Raw genomic sequence first — 26071 nt, 5'->3', positions numbered from 1 at the left:
TTTTTACATGAAATGTTCTGTTCGTGTCTCAGTTTTCTTGACGAGATCTGTAGTCTTTCCCATTCTATTGTTTTTCTCTTTCTCCTTTTATTGTAAGGTTCAGATGAGCTTGCTAATGCACCATAAAAATGTCTCTGAAACCGAACCGTTTATTACAGATGTCATTTACTCTAATGATTTTCTTCATAGGTATTTGCTTTACATGCATCATCTAATCTCTCAATAACCTTCTAAGGTAGCTGCTGTCACTATCTCATTTAACATTTGAGAAAGCTGAGGCATGGAGGGATTATTAACTTGTCAAAGTCACATGCTTAATTTGTAGTTGGTCTTTCTGATTCCTCCAGCAGAATTCTTATCCAAAATATTGAAATGCCTCTTGAAATGGACTTAATAAAAAAATGTTCCTTTTCACCCTGCTGCTACGTCGCTTCAGTTGCGTCCGACTCTGCGCGACCCCACAGATGGCAGCCCACCAGGCTCCGCCGTCCCTGGGATTCTCCTGGCAAGAACACTGGAGTGGGCTGCCATTTCCTTCTCCAATGCATGAAAGTGAAAAGTGAAAGTTAAGTCACTGAGTCGTGTCCAACTCTCAGCGACCCCATGGACTGCAGCCTACCAGGCTCCTACGTCCATGGGATTTTCCAGGCAAGAGTACTGGAGTGGGGTACCATTGCCTTCTCCGTCACTGACCTAGAGAAATCTAAATTATTTGCTCAGTTTACTTTCCGAAATGCTGAGGAAGGGCTCTGACTGGCTAGCTGGTTGCTCAGATCTGGACAAATAAAATATGGCCATCTTGCACTCAGAAGGTGACTTTGACAGGTCTGTAGTTTAGAAGAAGAAAGTTTCCAGAAGGAGAGAGCTGTTTTATATCTGCATCATTCAATACAGTAGTCACTAACCACATATGGCTATTAATCCTTTGAAAGACAGCTACTGCAAGTGAAGAAGCACATTTTAAAATTTTGTTTCACTTTGATTTATATTTAAATAGCCACATGTAACTATTGGCTACCAAAAAGGAGAACACAACTCTGTCTATTGAGAAATTTTAGGGTGCTTGAGGAAAACTGCTGGCACATACTGGTGCTTAATATTTGTTGAATTAATGAATGAACAAGAATGAACACAGGTTCTGGAGTGGAAAGGATTATTAGGCAAAGTCAGATGACTCCAGCCATAGGGAAAAATGGAAAATCAGTGACAAAGAATCAGAAAAATGAAATTAATCCAGGTATCCACTGAAAGATGATTAGATAAAATATGGTATATGTGTATTATTCAGCACGAAAAAGAAAGGAAAATTTGACACATGCTACCACATGAATGAATCTTGAAGACATTATGCCAAGTCACAAAATAACAAATATTAGGTGATTTTACTTACATGAGGTTCCTAGAATTATCAAATTCATACAGACATTATATAGAGGGAAGTTGATAGGGGCTGGGGGAAAGAAGAAATGGGGTGTTGGTGTTTAATGGGCACAGACTTTCATTTGGGGAAGATGGAAAGTTCTGGGTGATAGTGATGGCTTCACAAAAACATGAATGTCGTTAATGCCACATAAAGAACTATGGATTTATGTATGTGTTGTGCTGTGCTTAGCCGCTCAGTTGTGTCCGACTCTTTGCGACCCTGTGGACTGTAGCCCATCAGGCTCCTCTCTCCAGGCAAGAATACTGGAGTGGGTTGCCATGCCCTCCTCCAGGGGATCTTCCCAACCCAGGGATGGAACCCAGGTCTCCCGCATGGCAGGCAGATTCTTTACTGGCTGAGCCACCAGGGAAGCCCAAGAATACAGGAGTGGGTAGCCTATCCCTTCTCCAGGGGAACTTTCCAACCCAGGAGTCCAATTGGGGTCTCCTGCATTGCAGGTGGGTTTCTTACAAGTTGAGCTACCCAGGAAGCCCAGATTTATATATATTTTACCACAAAAAAAAAAAAAAAAAAGAGAGAAGGAGGGAGGACAGACGGACGGATGAATGGATGGATGGACCTACAGAACCTAACAGAGTATGGTGGACTAAACCATGCCTCATGATTCTTCATGCTATCTCTGCATAAAAATCATACATCCATGCCCTTTCCCCTGTACATTTATAGTTTTCTTTTTTCTGATATGGATACAGTATATTTCCCTGCACCATTAATGCTGGATCTGACCACACGATCTGTTTTGGGCAGGATGACAAGACACAAACAGAGGTTTCCATGTACTTTGCAGTCTGGTTTGCCTTTGCAGTCTGGCTTGCCTTTGCAGTCTGGTGCACTTGATTGATGCACCATCAGAAGAAAATGCCAGAGTAGCTGCTAGTCAAAGAAAGAAGAAATAAACAGAACAGATCCAAACCTAACCCCATACTCTGAAGCCAAGATCTATTAACCCACAGCCTGACTTAAAGCCACTTCAGCAACCTGTGACTGAGAAAAAGACATGTTACTATTGCAGGCTATGGGATATGTGAGCAATTTGTTACATAGCAGTTTAGACCAAAAGCTACCTGATACAAAGAGTTTTAGTGGTCATGGTTTTACCACCAAGAGAATCATCACCTAGAGTTTACCAGTTGTTTACCCCAATCTAGTCTGCCATTTGGATATTTACAAAATAACAAAGTTTCTCAGGTGAAGAATATAACTTTCTTTAAAGTTGGCTCATTTGCTTATTCTGTAAACATTTATTGAGCACTGACTGTATGCCAGGATGTATTTTGCCTTGGAAATGTAGGGATAAAAGTGCTTATAGAAAAATCCACGTTCAGAGATGTCCTGTCAGCAGATTGTTCTTTGGACTATGTTCTCTGGTCCCTGTTGCCTAAACACGAGGGCTTGGACAGTGAACTGTAATAGCATGATTAGTGACTTTTTAGAATGATCTTGGACTTGGCTCTACTAGTCTTTTTTTAAAGATGGAAATAGGCAGGGCTGGCCTTCTACCTCTTCTCTTTGCTTCCATCTTATTCTTTCCTGATCCATTATCCACAGAACTGCTGGGTGAGTTTTGCAAAATGTAAATCTGATCATAATTCTCTTACCTCCTTAGGGCTAACCAGAGAACTTCAAATAGAGTGCTGATCCCTTACACAACTCTAAAATGCTCATTTCTCTGCACTTTCACGTATATTGTTTACTCTGCTTAGATGAGGACATTCTTGATCCCTCTCTGGCTGCTAACTTTAGCACAGATGTTCTTTTTCTTTGGGCTCTTCTGAGATCACCCAGCTTCTGAGGGTCTCTACAGCATCTTTTCTGTACTCACATTTTCCTCTTGGATTCTAATTACCTCTTTGGGCTGTAAAATCCATAAGGAAAGGAGATGCATTAGTCTTCTTGAGTTGTAGCCTCGGCTTCTAAGGTGGTGCTCGGTTCATGTTTATTGAATGAAAAAAATAAATGTAAATAGCAGAGTTCTAATTAAAGACATGTATTTCTCTAACTCGTTAGTATCAGAGTTGATTTAGCTATAGCTTATACTTTCTTTCTCAAAATGCTTTTCAGAACTGCCACAGAGCTTTGGAAGTGACTCACATTCTGGGGACCCACTAGCAACAAGTCTTCTGGTCTTTGCTCATCACATTTATAGCTTTGATGGATTTGAAACTGGTTTAGCTAGTTTACAGTTCAGTTCAGTTCAGTCACTCAGTCGTGTCCGACTCTTTGCAACCCCATGAATCGCAGCACGCCAGGCTTCCCTGTTCATTACCAACTCCTGGAGTTCACTCAGACTCAACGTCCATCGAGTCGGTGATGCGATCCAGCCATCTCATCCTCTGTCATCCCCTTCTCCTCCTGCCCCCAATCCCTCCCAGCATCAGAGTCTTTTCCAGTGAGTCAACTCTTCGCATGAGGTGGCCAAAGTATTGGAGTTTCAGCTTTAGTATCATTCCCTTCAAAGAACACCCAGGGCTGATCTCCTTCAGAATGGACTGGTTGGATCTCCTTGCAGTCCAAGGGACTCATGAGTCTTCTCCAACACCACAGTTCAAACGCATCAATTCTTCTGCGCTCAGCCTTCTTCACAGTCCCACTCTCACATACATACATGACTACTGAAAAAACCATAGCCTTGACTAGATGGACCTTAGTCGGCAAAGTAATATCTCTGCTTTTGAATATGCTATCTAGGTTGGTCATAACTTTTCTTCCAAGGAGTAAGCGTCTTTTAATTTCATGGCTGCAGTCACCATCTGCAGTGATTTTGGAGCCCAAAAAAATAGTCTGACACTGTTTCCACCGTTTCCCCATCTATTTCCCATGAAGTGATGGGACCGGATGCCATGATCTTCGTTTTCTGAATGTTGAACTTTAAGCCAACTTTCTCACTCCCCTCTTTCACTTTCATCAAGAGGCTTTTTAGTTCCTCTTTACTTTCTGCCATAAGGGTGGTGTCATCTGCATATCTGAGGTTATTGATATTTCTCCCGGCAATCTTGATTCCAGCTTGTGTTTCTTCCAGTCTTGCATTTCTCATGATGTACTCTGCATGTAAGTTAAATAAGCAGGTGACAATATACAGCCTTGATGTACTCCTTTTCCTATTTGGAACCAGTCTGTTGTTCCATGTCCAGTTCTAATTATCCTTCTTTAGTAGCATTTTCAAAACAATGTTCACCCTCAAATATCAAAAAGTATCTGTAAAGTGATAAAATTTGTGTTGATTATAGCAATAACATTGAAATAAAGTATTTTACGTGTATAATAATTGTGAAAAATCTTAAACTTGGTGAATTTTTCCCTAGAAGTTGATATTCATAACATTAAATTCTAGGGGGGAAATATACTTCTGTATCAAGTAACTTTGGAAAAATTTGCTTTTGTGCCTCCTTTTAGTTAAGAATTTATTTTGTCAGTTTAAATACTCTATTTCTCTATTTTGTTTTATTGATGTTTTATGTATATTGAATAGCTATTATTCTTTTATAGTTATGCCCCTTGGTGTCCATCCTGTCAGCAGACTGATTCAGAATGGGAGACATTTGCAAAGAATGGTGAAATACTTCAGATCAGTGTGGGGAAGGTAGATGTCATTCAAGAACCAGGTACGGTAAATGTTGAACATTAAATAAAAGTTTGTTGCTTTTAATTTGAATTTTTTCACACATGCAGAAAAGTTTAAAGACTAGAATATTGATTGCCATAAACTGACTACCTAAAATCAACAAGTAATATTTTTGCATCTATGTATCTGTTTGTGTATTCATATTTACACATACAGATGTGTCTATATATTTTTATGATTTTTTTTTGCTAAGTCATTTGAATATAAGTTGCAAACATCATGAGACTTCACCCTTCAATACTTCAGCATATTAATGTATCCTTAATTATTTTCCATGTCTTTTTATAGTTTTCTAAACCAGGATCTAGTCAAGGTTCACCAGTTACATTTCGTTGTTAAGTGTTTTTAGTCTCTATGAATCTAGAATACTCCATTTTTTCCATGCCGTTGTTATTCTGAAGAGAACAAGCTAGGGATTTTCCTAGATGTTTCTTTATGGTGACATTTAACTTGCTCTTATATTTTCTGCATATTCTGTAAACTTGAACTTCTATCTAAAGGGATGATTTGAGTTAAACACTTACGGAGGAGTGATGCTGTGACTTTACATTGTATCCCATCAGAAGACATGTGCTGTCACTATTAGTGGTGCTGAGTTTGAGCACTTGGTTAAGGTGATGACACTACACATCTCAGTTATAAAGAAAGGCCACACTTTATAGCTTGCAGGTAATCTATGGGGCGATACTTTGGGGTTTTAAGATCTGTGATGATCTTACTTGAACAAGATGTTTTATTAAGAGTTCCAGAATGGTAAATTTCTAATTCTTTCACCATCTACATTCAGTAGTTGTTAATGATGAAAATTAAATAATAATGAAATAATGAATGAATAATGGAAATGAATAATAATGAAAAAATTATAGTGATACAATTTTCAAAAGAGGGAGATAGAGACTTGAATTCTGAAAAAATACAATAAATTTGTATTTATTGTTTAAAAATAACTGTAATATATGTAAATTAAGAAAAGTTGGGTTTTTATGATTTAAATCTCAAATTTGACAATTTTCAAACTGTATAAGTAATTTTTTTCCTATCTACATTTAATTTCTACCTGTTGCATCCTTTCACAGGAAAGAAAAAGATAGTAGATGTGGAAATATAGCTCTTCCTTCTCTGTAATAGCTGTGAGTCTAACAATCACAAAATAATGAATTACCAGTTACATAGACAACAAAATGAATGGTGTCAGTTAATATCTATGTGTTAACAAACCCATGGAGAGAGATTTCTGCTACAAGCTGTGAGTCCTTAAGCCTCCACATTTTTAAGCATTTAAGCCAAAACCACTAATGTCTATCTGCTATTTAGAGATGGACAATTACCATTTTTGGGCTTCCCTGGTGGCTCAGACAGTAAATAATCTGCCTGCAAGGCAGGAGACACGGGTTTGATCCCTGGACCAGGAAGATCCCCTGGAGGAGGGAATGGCTACTCACTCCAGTATTCTTGTCTGGAGAATTCCTTAGATAAATTAGCTTGGCAGGCTGTAGTTCATGGGTTTGGAAACAGTCGGCCACAACTGAGGGACTGCTGCTGCTGCTGCTGCTAAGTCGCTTTAATCGTGTCCAATTCTGCGCGACCCCATAGACGGCAGCCCACCAGGCTCCTCCACCCCTGGGATTCTCCAGGCAAGAATACTGGAGTAGGTTGCCATTTCCTTCTCCATTGCATGAAAGTGAAAAGTGAAAGTGAAGACGCTCAGTCGTGTCAGACTCTTCGCGACCCCATGGACTGCAGCCTTCCAGGCTCCTCCACGCATGGGATTTTCTAGGCAAGAGTACTGGAGTGGGTTGCCATTGCCTTCTCTAACAGTTATCATTATTAGTTGATGATTTGGGCTATTATATGGGCTTCCCTGATAGCTCAGTTGGTAAAGAATCCCCCCGTTCCGTTCCTGGGTCAGGAAGATCCCCTGGAGAAGGGAAAGGCTACCCACTTCAGTATTCTGGCCTGGAGAATTCCATGGACTGTATAATCTATGGGGTCGCAAAGAGTTGGACATGACTTTCACTTTGACTTTCTGCTATTTTAATGAGTTTTTATAGTTGGAGATCAAATCATTACAATTACATATCTGCTGTAAACTTGTTTTTGTGTTTTTAAAAGTTTGAGTCCAGTGAAGTCAGGTGTAAGTCTTATTAGTTTGTGAATACCAGACCCATTTTATGATGAGTTTCTTAGAAATGCAGCATCTGGCATATTCTCATTTCAGCCTTTTGGGTTACCTGCTGGAAATTCACAGCATAGTTTGAATTAAACAAATTAAACAGCTTTGTGATGAATTTATAGTTCTAAAATATAATTATTAATAAATAGTCTTTCCTTCTAAAATGCAGACTTAACAGCTATTTTTTCCTTGTGAGTGGATTAAATGTATAATGAAATAAGAGAAATTGACTATGACAAAATGTTTGAAAAGCAAATTCATCATTGACTCATAGTATTAATATAAATATGATGCATCTTTGGAGAAGGAAAAAAATCACTGGTCTAGTGTTCCATGAAAATAGGGAAGAAATAAAGACCAAAAAAATCAAAATGTGGTTGTTTTATGTCTTAGGATTTTTAAAGTAGAAACTCTAGAATTTTTTTAAATGGTAGCTACTGAACCTGTAATTGATTAAAAAAAAAATTAGGATAAAAAATTCACACACGTGACTGTGTAGCCTAGAGAATATTTCACTTTAGATTATATTATTTTATGCTTGTAATTGTACTTTAAATTACAAATGTAATGCTTTCAAATAATATTTTAATAGAGTTTAGAAATAATGTGTTTCTTCAACAAATTTTTGAGTTGGTATCATGCACCAGGCCCTGTTCTGTATACCCGTGATAAGATCAATGATGCAGGTAAATAAAGATGCAAATGAATAAGAAGGAAAAATGTGATTCTGCATTGAGTTTACATTCTAGTGAAGGGGATAAACAGTCACAAAAGTAAAATGGGAAATAATGTCTGGGGGTGGTAAGGGCTGTAATGAAAAAGAAAGCAAGGTAAAAATGTAAAAAAATGGTGCGAGCCACTGTTTTAATAGGATGACCAGGGAAGGACTTTTTAACTGTAGGTCTTGACAGATTAAGGAAATGAATTTCAATGAGGTTTAGGAGAGGAGCATTCCAGATGGAGCAAACTGTGTGCAAGTGGGGGTACTTGGCTTATTTGAGAAACAATATAGCCAGTGGGGTGCTTGAGACAAATGGGACTGGAGAGGTGCTAGAGGCCAGATCATGTAGGCTCTTGTTGGCCATGGCAAAGTGTTTAGGTTTTATATCAAGTATGATAGAAAGGAAGCTAACTGGAAGGTTTTTTGTGGGGGAGTTACATGATTTGATTCATGTTTTTAAAAGTATTCATTTGGCTGCTATGTGAAAATTTGTCTGTAAGAGGTCGGAAGTATAAGCTAGAAGAAAAGTTCAGAGGTCAGTTCAGTAGCCTAGAGTGGAGGGATAAGGGCTTGGATGGAAGCAGCAGTGTTAAGTGGGTGGATTGAAAATATGCATTTGGCTGGAATATCCAGAAGGATTTCCTGATAGTCTGGTTGCAACACTTGTGAAAAGAGTGAAGATGGAAGAGACTAAAAGAGAATCAGGTTTGGAACAGGGTTTAGCTTTGAAATGTTTAGTAGAAATCCAAATAGAGGTGAGCTAGAGAAAGACATTTAAGAATTACCAGGTAGATGGTATTTTAAGCAAAGGGACAAATTGAGATTACCTAAGGAATGTGTGCTTCCCTGGTGGCTCAGTGGTAAAGAAGGAAACTCGAGTTTGATCCCTGGGTAGGGAAGAGGCCCTGGAGAAGGAAATGACAACCCACTCCAGTATTCTTGCTTGGGAAATCCCATGAACATAGCAGCCTGGTGGTCTACAGTCCATAGGATCGCAAAGAGTTGGACACGACTGAGTGACTAAACACCAACACCAGGGAATATGTGCAGAGCAGTGATTTCAGAATTGAGAGTTGGGGTACTCTGACATTTAGAAGCTGAAAGGAGAAAAGTTGAAAAGGAGAGGCTAGTAAGGTAGGAAGGAGATAGAGAAGTAGCAGTCCTGGTAGCCGAATGAAGAGAGAGTGTCTTATGTGGTACTGACTCACGGGCAAACCTCCGGGACATCTTGTCTGTATCTTGGAAACAAGTATTTGCTTCATTTTTACAAAATCTTATCTCCTGAATAAGTAGTGGGAAACCATTGCAATGATATTATTTTTCCCACATTTGAGATATTCATTGGATATTTCTGTGTACAGTTGAAGGTTTGGATGCAAATCTGCATTACTGTAACTTTCACCAGGGTTGCCCTGGGCAGGAATGCTAGTAAGGGATAATTTCATTCTTTTTTAAAAGAAGGGAAAGCAAGAATTTTTGAAGTGTTTATGCATACTCTTTAGTTATGCCTGTAACTCAACTGTTAGTGTTTCTAATAAGAGGTTTTTTTAGGTAGTTTAAGTAGAAAGTAAGACTTCAGGGTTATAAAGACTGGAGATTATAAACACATTGCATTTTTACACCTGAGATGTAGAAGTCAAAGAGAGCACAGGCCTTAGATTACCTAATGCTGCCTGTTTAATATTGTGTAGACCAGGTGATGTTTCAGTTGAGTTGACTTTGGAAAATTAAATTCAGTGAGAGTCTAATGAACCTTCTGTTTTATGTGGATGAGCTTAGTAGTCCAAGAGGAAAACAGCAGCTGCTCAGAAAACATCCATGGCTGTTGCACTATATTAGAGGTAAATCCATGGCCAAGAGTAAGCATTGTCCTTAAAGTCACTAATTTATTATAGAAAGTAGTTTAGTTTACTACAATTTAGTCAGTGTTGACATTTTAGTTTTATAATAATAAAACTTAATTATTTATATTCTATTATATTGACAACTTCATTTCAGTTTTGAAAGTAAGATTAGTTTTACTTTAAAAGATTTTTTCCTTCTAATTCTCTCTTTGGTGATAATGACTAACATTTAGTAAGAATTTACTTCAGTCTGTAATTGTGTTGAGCACTTACATTTTAGCATCATTACAATCCTATGAAGAACAAACTATTTATATATTACTCAGAAATAGGCTCAGCGAAGTTAATTAACAAAAGCTAATGGCTCCCCCAATCTAATCACATGGACAACAGCCTTCTCTAACTCAATGAAACATGTAGGGACACTCAAGAAGGACGGTCATGGTGGAGAGTTCTGGTAAAATGTGATCCACTGGGGAAGGGAATGGCAAACTACTTCAATATTCTTGCCTTGAGAACCCCATGACAGTATGAAAAGGCAAAAAGATAGGACACTGAAAGATGAACTCGCCAGTTGGTAGGTGCCCAATATGCTACTGGAGATCAGTGGAGAAATAACTCCAGAAAGAATGAAGAGACAGAGCCAAAGCAAAAACAATACCCAGTTGTGGATGTGACTGGTGATAGAAGCAAGGTCCGATGCTGTAAAGAGCAATATTGCATAGGAACCTGGAATGTCAGGTCCATGAATCAAGGCAAATTGGAAGTGGTCAAACAGGAGATGGCAAGAGTGATCATCGACATTTTAGGAATCAGCAGACTAAAATGGACTGGAATGGGTGAATTTAACTCAGATGATCATTATATCTACTACTGTGGGCAAGAATAATTTAGAAGAAATGGAGTAGCCATCATAATCAACAAAACAGTCCAAAATGCAGTACTTGGATGCAGTCTCAAAAACGATAGAATGATCTCTGTTCATTTCCAAAACAAACCATTCAATATCACAGTAATCCAAGTCTATGCCCTGACCAGTAATGGTGAAGAAGCTGAAATTGAATGGTTCTATGAAGACCTACAAGACCTTCTAGAACTAGCACCTAGAAAATATGTCCTTTTCATTATAGGGAACTGGAATGCAAAAGTAGGAAGTCAAGAACTACTGGAGTAACAGGAAATTTTGGCCTTGCAATACAGAATGAAGCAGGCCAAAGGCTAACAGAGTTTTGCCCAGAGAATGCACGGGTCATAGCAAACACCCTCTTGCAACAACACAAGAGATGACTCTACACATAGACATCAACAAGTGGTCAATACCGAAATCAGATTGATTATATTCTTTGCAGCCAAAGATGGAAAAGCTCTATACAGTCAGCAAAAACAAGACCAGAAGCTGAATGTGGCTCAGATCATGAAATCTTTATTGCCAAATTCAGACTTAAATTGAAGAAAGTAGGGAAAACCGCTAGACCATTCAGGTATGACCTAAATCAAATCCCTTATGATTATACAATGCAAGTGACAAATAGATTGAAGGGATTAGATCAGATAGAGTGCCTGAAGAGCTATGGACAGAGGTTTATGACATTGTACAGGAGGCAGTGATCAAGTCCACCGCAAGAAAAACAAATGCAAAAAGGCAAAATGGTTATTTGAGGAGGCTTATAAATAGCTGTGAAAAGAAGAAAAGCAAAAGGCAAATGAGACAAGGAAAGATATACTCATTAGAATGCAGAGTTCCAAAGAAGAGCAAGGAGAGATAAGAAAGTCTTCCTCAGTGATCAATGCAAAGAAATAGAGGAAAACAATAGAAAGGGAAAGACTACAGATCTCTTCAAGAAAATCAGAGATACCAAGGGAGATTTTCATGCAAAGATGGACACAATAAAGAACAGAAATTGTATGGACCTAACAGAAGCAGAAGATATTAAGAAGAGGTGGCAAGAAAACACAGAAGAAATATGCAAAAAGATCTTCATGATACAGATAATCACGAAGGTGTGATCACTCACCTGGAGTCTTTCATCCTGGAATGAGAAGTCAGGTGAGCCTTAGGAAGCATCACTACCAACAAAGCTAGTGGAGGTGATGGAATTCCAGCAGAGCTATTTCAAATCCTAAAAGATGATGCGGTGAAAGTGATGTATTCAATATGCCAGCAAACTTGGAAAACTCAGCAGTGGCCACAGGACTGGAAAAGGTCAGTTTTCATTCCAATCCCAAAGAAAGGCAATGCCAAAGAATGTTCAAATTACCACACAATTGCACTCATCTCACAGGCTAGCAAAGTAATGCTCAAAATTCTCCAAGCCAGGCTTCAACAGTACATGAACTGTGAAATTCCAGATGTTCAAGCTGGTTTTAGAAAAGGCAGAGGAACCAGAGACCAAAGTACCAATATCAGTTGGACCATTGAAAAAATGAGAGAGTTCCAGAAAAACATCTACTTCTGTTTTATTGACTATGCCAAAGCCGTTGACTGTGTGGATCATAACAAACTGTGGAAAATTCTTCAAGAGATGGGAATACCAGACCACCTGACCTGCCTCTTGAGAAACCTATATGCAGGTCAGGAAGCAACAGTGAGAACTGGACATGGAACAACAGACTGATTCCAAATTGGGAAAGGAGTAAGTCAAGGCTGTATATTGTCACCCTGCTTATTTAACTTATATGCAGATTACATCATGAGAAATGCTGGACTGGATGAACCACAAGCTGGAATCAAGATTGCTGGCAGAAATGTCAGTAACCTCAGATATGCAGATGACACCACCCTTATGGCAGAAAGCGAAGAAGAACTAAAGTGTCTCTTGAGGAAAGTGAAAGAGGAGAGTGAAAAAGGCTTAAAACTCAACATTCAGAAAACTAAGGTCATAACATCTCTTCGTTTCACTTCATGGCACATAGATGGCAGTGGAAACATTGATAGATTTTATATTCTTGGACTCCAAAATCACTGCAGATGGTGACTACAGCCATGATGTTAAAAGACACCTGCTCCTTGGAAGAAAAGTTATGATCAACCTAGAGAGCTTATTAAAAAGCAGAGACCTTTGCCAACAAAGGTCCGTCTAGTCAAAGCTGTGTTTTTTCCAGTAGTCATGTATGGATGTGAGAGTTGGACTATAAAGAAAGCTGAGTGCCAGAGAATTGATGCTTTTGAACTGTGGTGTTGGAGAAAACTCTTGAGAGTTGCTTGGACTGCAAGGAGATCCATCCAGTCCATCCTAAAGGAAATTAGTCCTGAATATTCATTGGAAAGACTGATGCTGAAGCTGAAACTCCGTTACTTTGGCCATCTAATGTGAAGAACTGACTCATTAGAAAAGACCCTGATGCTGGGAAAGATTGAAGGTGGGAGTAGAAGGGGATGACAAAAGGATGAGATTGTTGGATGGCATCATCAACTTAATGGGCATGAAGTTTGAGTAAACTCCGGGCGTTGGTGATGGACAGGGAGGCCTTGCATGCTGTAGTTCATGGGGTCGCAAAGAGTCAGACATGACTGAGCAACTGAACTGAAACTGAATAGCTGTCCTAGTTTTCTTCATATTGAATTTAGGTAATTTCTGTTATGTCTTTACCTGTGAAGTTCCCTGCTGTGTTTTTACTTCCCTAATCTTTAATTCCTTTTTTTCTTTTGCTCTATGTGTTTAAAATAAGGTTGCTAATAAGGAATTAATTGTTTAGTATTCATTTTAAGGTAAAAGTTGCCTTTAAGGTATAAAACATATGCCTAAGTTTTGGGACACCTGTGGTCAGACTTTATCTCTTTGAGTATTTAAGAGGTGCATTTGTTTCTTCCATACTTTCTGAAGTTTGTTTCAGTGAACCATTATGCATACTTTGAAATGAGCTGCTTCCCTGTTATAATTCTTTAAAATCATATTTGTTTTCAAATCCTAAAGCTACAACCTGACAGGGTGCTTCTCTATTCCAGAGTGGTTATGGTTTAACTTTTCAGGTGAGGAAAGTCTCCCTTAATGTTTCATAATACAGTATTAATAGATAGAAGACATTCATGTCAAAAACTGTAAATTTTTTATAATCTTTAGTCTAGCCATTTGGGGAACAAGTGTGCTCTTATACCATCTAACCTGAATGAGAAAGATTCAGAAATCTCAGAGACCATCTATCACTGTGTTTCTTTTTTATTTTCTCTGTACTTGTTGATTTTCATGACTGCATTTATTTATAAAGTTTTAAGTTATGTTATTCAAAATAATACACAATGTCCAAAGCACTCAACTAAATTAGTGTTTGTATATCCTCTTGTTTTATTCTAACTTTGAATCAAAGATTTAAATAAAATAATAGCATTTATTTAGTACTTATTATATGGATTACCCTGGTGACTCAGTAGTAAAGAATCCTCCTGTATTGCAGGAGCCAAAGGAACCTGGGTTTGATCCCTGGGTCAGGAAGATGCCCTGGAGGAGGAAAGGCAACCCGCTCCAAAAACCACTTAATATTACAGTACTGCATATAGAAATTGTGATGCCCATTCATAATAAAACTAAAGCCTAGAGTGTTTAAATTAACTGTCTCATATTAAAAACTAATAAGAGGCAGAAGTGGAGTTTAGCCCAAGGTAAGCCACAAGCTGCTTGTGAATTAGGAAATTCATGTTGTATAATTAAATGTTTTATGAACTACTTATAAGACTTTGTATAATTTATTGTGACTGGTGATAGAAGCAAGGTCCGATGCTGTAAAGAGCAATATTGTATAGGAACGTGGAATGTCAGGTCCATGAATCAAGGCAAATTGGAAGTGGTCAAACAAGAGATGGCAAGAGTGAACGTCGACATTCTAGGAATCAGCAAACTAAAATGGACTGGAGTGGGTGAATTTAACTCAGATGAGCATTATATCTACTACTATGGGCAGGAATCCCTTAGAAGAAATGGAGTAGCCATCATGGTCAGCAAAAGAGTCTGAAATGCAGTACTTGGATCCAATCTCAAAAACGACAGAATGATCTCTGTTCGTCTCCAAGGCAAACCATTCAATATCATGGTAATCCAGGTCTATGCCCCAACCAGTATAATGCTGAAGAAGCTGAAATTGAATGGTTCTATGAAGACATACAAGACCTTTTAGAACTAACACCTAAAAAATATGTCCTTTTCATTATAGGGGACTGGAATGCAAAAGTAGGAAGTCAAGAAACACCTGGAGTAACAAGTAAATTTGGTCTTGGAATGTGGAATGAAGCAGGGCAAAGACTAATAGAGTTTTGCCAAGAAAATGCACTGGTCATAGCAAACACCCTCTTCCAACAACACAAGAGAAGACTCTACACATGGATATCACCAGATGGTCAACACCAAAATCAGATTGATTATATTCTTTGCAGCCAAAGATGGAGAAGCTCTATACAGTCAACTATAACAAGACTAGGAGCTGACTGTGGCTCAGCTCATGCACTCCTTATTACCAAATTCAGACTGAAATTGAAGAAAGTAGGGAAAACCGCTAGACCATTCAGGTATGACCTAAATCAAATCCCTTAGGATTATACAGTGGAAGTGAGAAATAGATATAAGGGCGTAGATCTGATAGATAGAGTGCCTGATAAACTATGGAATGAGGTTCGTGACATTGTACAGGAGACAGGGATCAAGATCATCCCCATGGAAAAGAAATGCAAAAAAGCAAAATGGCTGTCTGGGGAGGCCTTACAAATAGCTGTGAAAAGAAGGGAAGCGAAAAGCAAAGGAGAAAAGGAAAGATATAAGCAACTGAATGCAGAGTTCCAAAGAATAACAAGAAGAGATAAGAAAGCCTTCTTCAGCGATCAGTGCAAAGAAATAGAGGAAAACAACAGAATGGGACAGACTAGAGATCTCTTCAAGAAAATTAGAGATACCAAGGGAACATTTCATGCAAAGATGGGCTCGATAAAGGACAGAAATGGTCTGGACCTAACAGAAGCAGAAGATATTAAGAAGAGGTGACAAGAATACACAGAAGAATTGTACAAAAAAGATCTTCACGACCTGGATAATCACAATGGTGTGATCACTCACCTAGAGCCAGACATCCTGGAATGTGAAGTCAAGTGGGCCTTAGAAAGCATCACTACGAACAAAGCTAGTGGAGGTGATGGCATTCCAGTTGAGCTATTTCAAATCCTGAAAGATGATGCTGTGAAAATGCTATACTCAATATGCCAGCAAGTTTGGAAAACTCAGCAGTGACCACAGGACTGGAAAAGGTCAGTTTTCATTCCAATCCCAAAGAAAGGCAATGCCAAAGAATGTTCAAACTACCACACAATTGCACTCATCTCACATGCTAGTAAAGTAATGCTCAAAATTCTCCAAGCCAGGCTTTAGCAATACGTGAACTGTGAACTTCCTGATGTTCAAGCTGGTTTTAGAAATGGTAGAAAAACCAGAGATCAAATTGCCAACATCCGCTGGATCATCAAAAAAACAAGAGAGTTCCAGAAATACATCTATTTCTGCTTTATTGACTATGCCAAAGCCTTTGACTGTGTAGATCACAATAAACTGTGGAAAATTCTGAGAGAGATGGGAATACCAGGCCACCTGGCCTGCCTCTTGAGAAATCTGTTTGTAGGTCAGGAAGCAGCAGTTAGAACTGGACATAGAACAACAGACTGGTTCCAAATAGGAAAAGGAGTACGTGAAGGCTGTATATTGTCACCCTGCTTATTTAACTTACATGCAGAGTACATCATAAGAAACACTGGACTGGAAGAAACACAAGCTGGAATCAAGATTGCTGGGAGAAATATCAATAACCTGAGATATGCAGATGACATCACCCTTATGGCCAAAAGTGAAGAGGAACTAAAAAGCCTCTTGATGAAAGTGAAAGAGGAGAGTGAAAAAGTTGGCTTAAAGCTCAACATTCAGAAAACGAAGATCATGGCATCCAGTCCCATCACTTCATGGAAAATAGATGGGGAAACAGTGTCAGACTTTATTTTTGGGGTCTCCAAAATCACTGCAGATGGTGACTGCAGCCATGAAATTAAAAGACGCTTAATCCTTGGAAGAAAAGTTATGACCAACCTAGATAGCATATTCAAAAGCAGAGACATTACTTTGCCGACTAAGGTCTGTCTAGTGAAGGCTATGGTTTTTCCAGTGGTCATGTATGGATGTGAGAGTTGGACTGTGAAGAAAGCTGAGCTCCAAAGTATTGATGCTTTTGAGCTGTGGTGTTGGAGAAGACTCTTGAGAGTCCCTTGGACTGTAAGGAGATCCAACCAGTCCATTCTGAAGGAGATCAGCACTGGGATTTCTTTGGAAGGAATGATGCTAAAGCTGAAACTCCAGTACTTTGGCCACCTCATGTGAAGTGTTGGCTCATTGGAAAAGACTTTGATGCTGGGAGGGATTGGAGGCAGGAGTAGAAGGGGACGACAGAGGATGAGATGGCTGGATGGCGTCACTGACTCGATGGACGTGAATCTGAGTGAACTCCGGGAGTTGGTGATGGACAGGGAGGCCTGGCGTGCTGCGATTCATGGGGTTGCAAAGAGTTGGACACGATGAGTGACTGAACTGAACTGATGAACACATTTTAAAGTTTATATGTATTTTATTAATTGTCATGGCCAGTGAAGACAAAGAGTACATGAAGTATTTTAAAAAACAAGTTAAAAGTATTTCTTTCAGTAATACCTGATATTTTTTAGACATTCTGTTTATTCTATAAAGATCGAAATAGAAATGAGGTAGGGAGGGGATGCTATTTGTTCATTCTGTTTTAAAAGGTCATATATGAAGAAAGCATAATTCCTTAATACAGTAATTCCTTAGAAAAATGTGGATGTTTGTAAGAATCTCTAGCTAGGAGAGAAATGAGATATGAAACTGGAATAATTATTTGAAGCTTAAAGCAATGCTTTTTCCCCTGGTAATTTAGAGTTGGAAAGTCATTAAGAGATATCCTGGTTCCCCTCCTGGGCTGGATTTCCAAACGGTATTTGAGATGAGCATGCTTGTTACAGTCCTCAGTGGACTTCGCAGGTCACCTGAGGTTTTGTAAGTGCCAGTACAACCTTTATTTTTTTCCTGATATGTCATGAGAGGAGTTTGTAGTAAATGTTTCTTTTTGTAAATTGATTTTTATTACCTTCAGAATATTTTCTTTTAAATGCCCTAGGGATGTTTTAGACTCTGCATAGTTTGATATCAGAAAATATTTTCAGAAGACTCATCATTAATTAATAAGTTATTTTACTGAATATGGTTTAGTTGCTCAATCGTCTCTGACTCTTGTGACCCCATGGACTGTAGCCTGCCATGCTCCTCTGTCCATGGGATTTTCCCGGCCAGAATACTGGAGTGGATTGCCATTTCCTTCTCCAGGGGATCTTCCCGATCCAGGAATGGAACCCGGGTCTCCTGCATTGCAGGCAGATTCTTTACCGACTGAGCTATAAGGGAAGCTGTTTACTGAACATGGCTTTAACTAATAGAATGGGTATAAGCAAATTTCCCATTTTATTAAAAGTAAAGCTGCAGTGTTTCATATTGCAAGTGAGACCAGAGAGATGTAAAATTTGAGCCACTTTATTTGAATAGATTCTTGATTTTGTCCAGCTAATTCTTCAATGGGAAAAGCATAAGTGATTAGAGCTGGTCAGGGCCATCTTTCAGCATTACTTCACTTTGCCAAAACCAGGCTTACTCACTGTTTGTGCCCACATAAGTTTTGTTTACTTCTCAACATTTAAAGAGCATTCTGCTCATTACTTCTAGTCTCATTCAGGTTTTTGTTGCATGCCTCTTTTCTTGATCCCATTGATCTCTATTTATAGTCATAGTTGTGATTATTTAAGTTTTTCCTTCTGCCATTGGACTGCACACTCTGTGAGAGCAAAGCCTAGATGTGTTTTTGCTTATCTGTATCTTGAATAGTTATCACAGTTCTCAGAACAAAGAAAGTGCTTGGTAAATATTTCCTGAGTGACTAAGGGTTTTCTTTGTCTTTGTCTTTGCGTGTATCTGGCATAACAATTGATGTGTAAGTCAGTTCAGTCAGTCAGTTCAGTCGTGTCCACCTCTTTGCGACCCCATGAACTGCAGCATGCCAGGTGTCCCTGTCCATCACCAACTCCCAGAGTTCACCCAAATTCATGTCCATCGAGTCGGTGATGCCATCCAGCCATCTCATCCTCTGTCGTCCCCTTCTCCTCCTGCCCCCAATCCCTCCCAGCATCAGAGTCTTTTCCAATGAGTCAACTCTTCGCATGAGGTGGCCAAAGTATTGGAGTTTCAGCTTTAGCATCAGTCCTTCCAAAGAACACCCAGGACTGATCTCCTTTAGAATGCACTGGTTGGATCTCGTTGCAGTCCAAAGGACTCTCAAGAGTCTTCTCCAACACCACAGCTCAAAAGCATCAATTCTTCGGTGCTCAGCTTTCTTCACAGTCCAACTCTCACATCCATACATGACCACTGGAAAAACCATAGCCTTGACTAGATGGACCTTTGTTGGCAAAGTAATGTCTCTGCTTTTGAATATGCTGTCTAGGTTGGTCTTAATTTTCCTTCCAAGGAGTAAGCGTCTTTTAATTTCATGGCTGCAGTCACCATCTGCAGTGATTTTGGAGCCCCAAAAAATAAAGTCTGACACTGTTTCCCCATCTGTTTCCCATGAAGTGATGGGACCAGATGCCTTGATCTTAGTTTTCTGAATGTGTAAGTAGTGTTCAGTAAAGGTTTACTCAGATAAATTGAAAAAAAAAATCTGTTTAATGTACATAGACAAAACATAGCTCAAACAAAACCTTGTACACACCAGGATCCAGAGACCCCACAGAGACTGAGCCAGACCTGTTTTTGAGTGTTTGAATGTCTCTTGCAGAGAGGCATGGGTCATCTGTAGCCTGGTGCGGGGGCAGGGACTCTGGACTGCAGCAGACCTGGATCATGCAGCCTGTGGCATAAGCCGTCTTGGAGGAGGTCACCATTAGTTCAACCATAGAGCTGCCAAGCAGGAGGCCCACAAACTTAGAACAATTATATCATAGAAATTCTCAGACTATTAAGAAAGTTCTAGGACCCACAACAGATTTCCCAACCTAGGGATCTGGCAAAGGGACTGAGACCCCCCAGGGATTTGACTTTGGAGGCCAGTGGGATTAGATTCAGAACTTTGACAGGACTGGGGAAACAGACTCTTGGAAGGCACAGAGAAGACCTTGTCTGTACCAGGAGCTGGGAGAAAGGAGCAGTGTCCCCACTAGAGCCTGAGCCTGACTTACCTGTGAGTGTCCAGGAGTCTCTAGTTGAGGTGTGGGTTGACAGTGGCCTGCTGCAGTGTCAGGGGCACTGAATACAACAGTTTCTGCACAAATCCTTTGAAGGAGGTTGCCATTATCTTCACTGCCCTTACCATAGTTTGGCCCAAGCCAAGCAACCAGGAGGGATCACAGCCCATTGAAAGAAAATTGGGCTAAAGATTTACTGAGCATGGCACTGCCCATCAGAACAAGACCCAGGTTCCCCCACAGTCAGCCCCTCTCATCAGGAGGCTTCCATGAGCCTCTTATCCTTATCCACCAGAGGGCAGACAGAATGAAAACCACAATCACAGAAAACTAATCAAACTCATCACATGGACCACAGCCTTGTCAACTCAATGAAACTATGAGTCATGCCCTGTAGGGCCACCCAAGGTGGACAGGTCATGGTGGAGAGTTCTGACAAAATGTGGTCCACTGGAGAAGGGAATGGCAAGCCACTTCATTATTCATGCCTTGAGAATCCCAGGAACAGTATGAAAAGACAAGAAGATATGGCACTGAAAGATGAGCTCCCCAAGGCAGCAAGTGCCCATATGCTACTGGAGAAGGGTGGAGAAATAACTCCAGAAAGAATGAAGAGATGGAATCAAAGTGAAAAGAAACACCCAATTGTAGATGTGACTGGTGATGGAAGTAAAGTCCGATGCTATAAAGAGCAGTATTGCATAGGAACCTGTAATGTTAGGTCCATGAATCAAGGTAATTGGAAGTGGTCAAACAGGAGATGGCAAGAGTGAGCACTGATATTTTAGGAATCAGTGAACTAAAACGGACCAGAATGGGCAAATTTAATTCAGATGACCATTATATCTACTACTGAGGGCAAGATTCCTTTAGGAAAAATGGAGTAGCCCTCATTGTCAACAAAAAGTCCTAAATGCAGTACTTGGGTACAATGTCAAAAATGACAGAATGATCTCTGTTCGTTTCCAAGGCAAACCATTCAGTATCACAGTAATCCAAGTCTATGCCCCAACCACTAATGCTGAAGAAGCTGAGGTTGATTGGTTCTATGAGGACTTACAAGACCTTTTAGAAGTAACACCAAAAAACATGCCCTTTTCATCATAGGGGACTGGAATGCAAAAGTAGGAAGTCAAGCGATACCCGGAGTAACAGGCAAGTTTGGCCTTGGAGTACAGAATGAAGCAGGGCAAAGGATAACAGAGTTTTGCCAAGAGAGTGCATTGGTCATAGCAAACCCCATCTTCCAATAACATAAGAGATGACTCTACACATGGACATCACCAGATGGTCAATACTGAAATCAGCTTGATTATATTCTTTGCAGCTGAAGATGGAGAAGCTGTATACAGTCAGCAAAAACAAGATTGGAAGCTGACTGTGGCTCAGATCATGAACTCCTTAGTGCAAAAGAGTTGTGTCCGACTCTTTGCAACCCCATGGACTCTACAGTCCATGGAATTCTCCAGGGCAGAATACTGGAGTGGGTAGCCTTTCCTTTCTCCAGGGGATTTTCCCAACCCAGGGATCAAACCCAGGTCTCCCAGGTGGATTCTTTACCAGCTGAGCTATCAGGAAAGCCCCCTTATTGTGAAATTCAGACTTAAAATGAAGAAAGTAGTGAAAACCACTGGACCATTCAGTTAGGACCTAAATCAAATCCCTTAAGATTATACAGTGGAAGTGAGAAATAGATTCAAGGTATTAGATTTGATAGAATGCCTGAAGAAGTATGGATGGAGGTTTGTGACACTGTACAGGAGGCAGTGATCAAGACCACCCCAAGAAAAAGAAATGCAAAAAGGCAAAATGATTATGTGAGGAGGCCTTATAATTAGCTGAGAAAAGAAGAGAAGTGAAAGGCAAAGGAGACAAGGAAAGATGTATCCATTTGAATGCAGAGTTCCAAAAATAGCAAGGATAGATAAGAAAGCGTTCCTAAGTGATCAATGCAAAGATATAGAGGAAAACAATAGAATGGGAAAGACTAGAGATCCTTCAAGAAGATTAGATATACCAAGGGAACTTTTTGTGCAAAGATGGGCACAATAAAGGACAGAAATGGTATGGACCTAATAGAATCAGAAGATATTCAGAAGAGGTGGTAAGAATACACAGAAGAACTGTACAAAAAAGATCTTCATGCCCCAAGTAACAACGATGATCACTCACCCAGAGCCAGACATCCTGCATTGCAAAGTCAAATGGGCCTTAGGAAGCATCACTACCAACAAAGCTAGTGGCGGTGATGGAATTCCAGCAGAGCTATTTCAAAATATAAAAGATGATGTTGTGAAAATGTTGCACTGAATATACCAGCAAATTTGGAAAACTCAGCAGTGGCCACAGGACTGGAAAAGGTCAGTTTTCATTCCAATCCCAAAGAAAGGCAATGCCAAGGAATGTTCAAACTACCACACAATTGCACTCATCTCACATGCTATCAAAGTAATGCTCAAAATTCTCTTAAGTGAGGTCAACAGTACGTGAACTGAGAACTTTCTGGTGTTCAAGCTGGATTGAGAAAAGGCAGAGGAACCAGAGATTAAATTGCCAACATCCAACGGATCATCAAAAAAGCAAGAGAGATCCAGAAAAGCACCTGCTTCTGCTTTATTGACTATGCCAAAGCCTTTGACTGTGTGGATCACAACAAACTGTGGAAAATTCTGAAAGAGATGGGAATACCAGACCACCTGACCTGCCTCCTGAGAAATCTGTAAGTAGGTCAAGAAGCAACAGTGAGAACTTGAGATGAAACAACAGACTGGTTCCAAATCGGGAAAGGAGTACTTCAAGGCTGTATATTGCCACCCTGCTTATTTAACTAATATGCAGAGTACATTGTGCAAACTGCTGGGCTGGATGAAGCACAAGCTGGAATCAAGATTGCTGGTAGAAATATCAATAACCTCAGATACGCAAGTGACACCACCCTTATGGCAGAAAGCAAAGAGAAGCTATAGAGCCTCTTGCTAAAAGTGAAAGAGGAGAATAAAAAAGGTGACTTAAAACTCAACATTCAAAAAATGATCGTGGCATCCGATCCCTTCACTTCATGGCAAATAGATGGGGAAACAGTGACAGACTTTATTTTCTTGGGCTCCAAAACACTGCAGATGGTGACTGCAGCCCTGAAATTAAAAGATGCTGTTCCTTGTAAGAAAAGCTATGACCAACCTAGACAGCATATTCAAAAGCAGAGACATTACTTAGTCAATAAAGGTCCATCTAGTCAAGGCTGTGGTTTTTCCAGAGGTCATGAATGGGTATGAGTTGGACCATGAAGAAAGCTGAGTGCCAGGAATTGATGCTTTTGAACTGTGATGTTGGAGAAGACTCTTGAGAATCCCTTGGACTGCAAGGATATCCAACCAGTCAATCCTAAAAGAAATCAGTCCTGAGTATTCATTGGAAGGACTGTTGCTGAAGCTAAACTGCAATACTTTGGCCACCTGATATGAATAACTGACTCATTGGAAAAGACCCTGATGCTGGGAAAGATTGAAGGCAGTAGGAGAAGGGACGACAGAGGATGAGATGGTTGAATGGCATCACCGACTCGATGGACATGAGTTTGAGTAAGCTCCAGAAGGTGGTGATGGACAGGGCAGCCTGGCATGCTCTAGTCCATGTGATCACAAAAAGTCAGACACAACTGAGCAACTGAACTGAACTGAGCTGAACTGTACATAGAATTTCTTGAGTGTACTTGCAAAATTTATGAATGTGCAAAGATTTTTGTACATGATTTTATGTCACATTCATTATTATTTTTAAATATATGGCTGATTTAGTATGTATAATTTATTGAATAATTTAATGATCTAAGATAACTTCAGAACAATTCAGCTAGGCTTTTATATCTTCATTTTATATATGAGGTAATTGATAATCAGAAAGATTAAGTCAGTTATCTAAGGACACAAAGCTAGTAAGTGGAGAATTTAGTTATTTAACCCAGGTTGCATGTCTTTACAACCTATCCTTTCAGCCACCATATGGTTCTTAGTATTATATAAGCCAGAAAACTCCAGTTTAACACAGCGAAGATAAGCAAGTTTTATGTCAGTGACTGGAAAGTATTGAGTAAATAAAGATGGTTAAAATTTTATTTTAAAAAATAGTAAATGTGATTCAGTAATGGGAGCGATTTTACTTATGTGGTTGTAATAACAAGATCAAGGCTGCTTGTTCTTACAACCTAAGTTAGATGCTTGTGTTAGTCTGAGTTTGGCTTATAATTTTTTTGTTTCTGCTTCTTGTAGGTTTGAGTGGCCGCTTCTTTGTCACTACCCTCCCAGCATTTTTCCAGTAAGTTCAAATAATTTTCTGGTCTTGTAATGATTGGAAATTAGTAGGTATGTGTGTAAAAAGTGTGTCCCGGGATTCTTAAGTTGTTGTCCATATCCTTCATTTGTTCAGCTTACCATTTGAAGGGAGAAAGACTGGTCTGCACTGAATGATAGTGATTAAAAGAGAGGGGTGTCCAGGTGCTGCAGAGAATTTAATTTCAGGCAGCAAATAGGTGAGGAGGTCAAAGAGAGTTTTTTGATGATATGAAAGATGGGATGATTCTTAATAGATAACAGGAGTATGTGAAGCAGGTAAGGTAGAGAAGATCTTTCCAAATAGACGATGTATCATGGAAAAGCCCAGGAGAAAAGGAGATGCCTTCTGAGAACTATAGCTATTTCTCTGTGGGTGGCCCGAGAGGTACAGGTGGATCATCCCAGGTGATGGTGCTAGAGAGGCTCAGGTCATGAGGGGGAAGGAGACAGGCAGGGGTGGTTTCCAGAGATGCTGAGGAGGTGGGCTCATTGGTGACTGGTTAGCCATAAGAAAGGGAAAGCCTGTGCTGACTTACTGACAGGCCTGTTTAACTAGCAAAGCTATTGAGAAGTTGTTAGAATAAAGTGCAGTTTGGAAGATAGAGACCAGAATGGAAAAGATAGTGTGAAGGGCTTATGCTAATTCCAAATGAGAAGTTTAGGTGATAGTTTAATTTCAGGATCATAAGAAAGGTCTGGACTGGAGGTACATGCCAGGGATTAGATAACAGTTGAAATACATACAGTGAGAGAATAGACACAGTGGGAAAAGAAACATGCTGAGGATCGGTGACCACCATTAGGACATCTGCGAAGGAACACAAGGAGCATGGACCTGAGAAGAGTTGGAGAGCTCATGTCAGAAAAGCTGAGGGAAAGGAGGGAGGAAGGGACAGTGTCCAGGACACACACAGGAGAAATGGCAGAAGAGTGCTCCAGGGACACCGCACTGAAGAGTCATTGGAGACCCCTAGTATGAGCAGTTTCCATGCAGTCATGGAAACAGGACCCCCGATGGCAGGAGTAGTGAATGAGTTAATATAAGAGGAAAAAGTGTAGACTCCTCCCTTAGGAATCTTAGGAAGGTGAGAGGGAGGGAAGACCTAAAGCATTTGTGGTTTAGTCACTAAGTCATGTCTGACTCTTCTGCAACCCCATGGACTGTAGCCCGCCAGCCTCCTCTGTCCCTGGAATTCTCCAGGCAAGAGTACTGGGGTGGGTTGCCATTTCTTTCTCCAGGGGATCTTCCCGACCCAGGGATCAAATCCAGGTCTCCTGCCTTGACAGGCAAATTCTTTACCACGGAGCCACCAGGGAGACCCAGTTTTCAGGGGAGGGACTTGGATGATATCAATTTGGAAATGTGGATAGAGTTTTTTAAAACTTAATAACAACTGCTATTTTGCTGATGTAAGAGAAAAATTGAAATAATTTGTAGCAAAAATAATAAAAAGTAACTTGTCAGATTAGCCACTGCCAAGGACTTTGCTTACAGTTGCAAATTGTGTAGTGATAAAATAGAATGTTTAATTCTTTCTGCTTTGGAATTTGTCATTTGTAATAAGTATTTGTGCATGCTTTCTTATTTATGCCTAACTATAATATTTCTTTTTTTTTTATTTGAGTGACATCAAAATTCAGAGTGGAGTTCACCTGTAAAACCAGTACTTAT

At 39.8% G+C, this 26071-nt stretch overlaps 1 protein-coding gene across 1 annotated transcript in view; it reads left to right on the top strand.

Annotated features, from left to right (window-relative positions):
* TMX4 (thioredoxin related transmembrane protein 4) overlaps positions 1-26071 on the top strand; it is a 70289-nt gene that overhangs the window by 14257 nt on the left and 29961 nt on the right. The window contains exons 2-3 of the mRNA XM_068986719.1: positions 4931-5046; positions 24337-24382. Coding sequence (XP_068842820.1) covers positions 4931-5046; positions 24337-24382 — 162 coding nt within the window. The remainder of the gene's footprint in view (positions 1-4930; positions 5047-24336; positions 24383-26071) is intronic.

Source organism: Capricornis sumatraensis, chromosome 15 (genome assembly GCF_032405125.1).
Source record: "Capricornis sumatraensis isolate serow.1 chromosome 15, serow.2, whole genome shotgun sequence".
Classification (NCBI taxonomy): Eukaryota; Metazoa; Chordata; class Mammalia; order Artiodactyla; family Bovidae; genus Capricornis; species Capricornis sumatraensis.
Note: the sequence above shows the minus strand (reverse complement) of the source record. Positions and strands in the feature narration are given on the sequence as shown.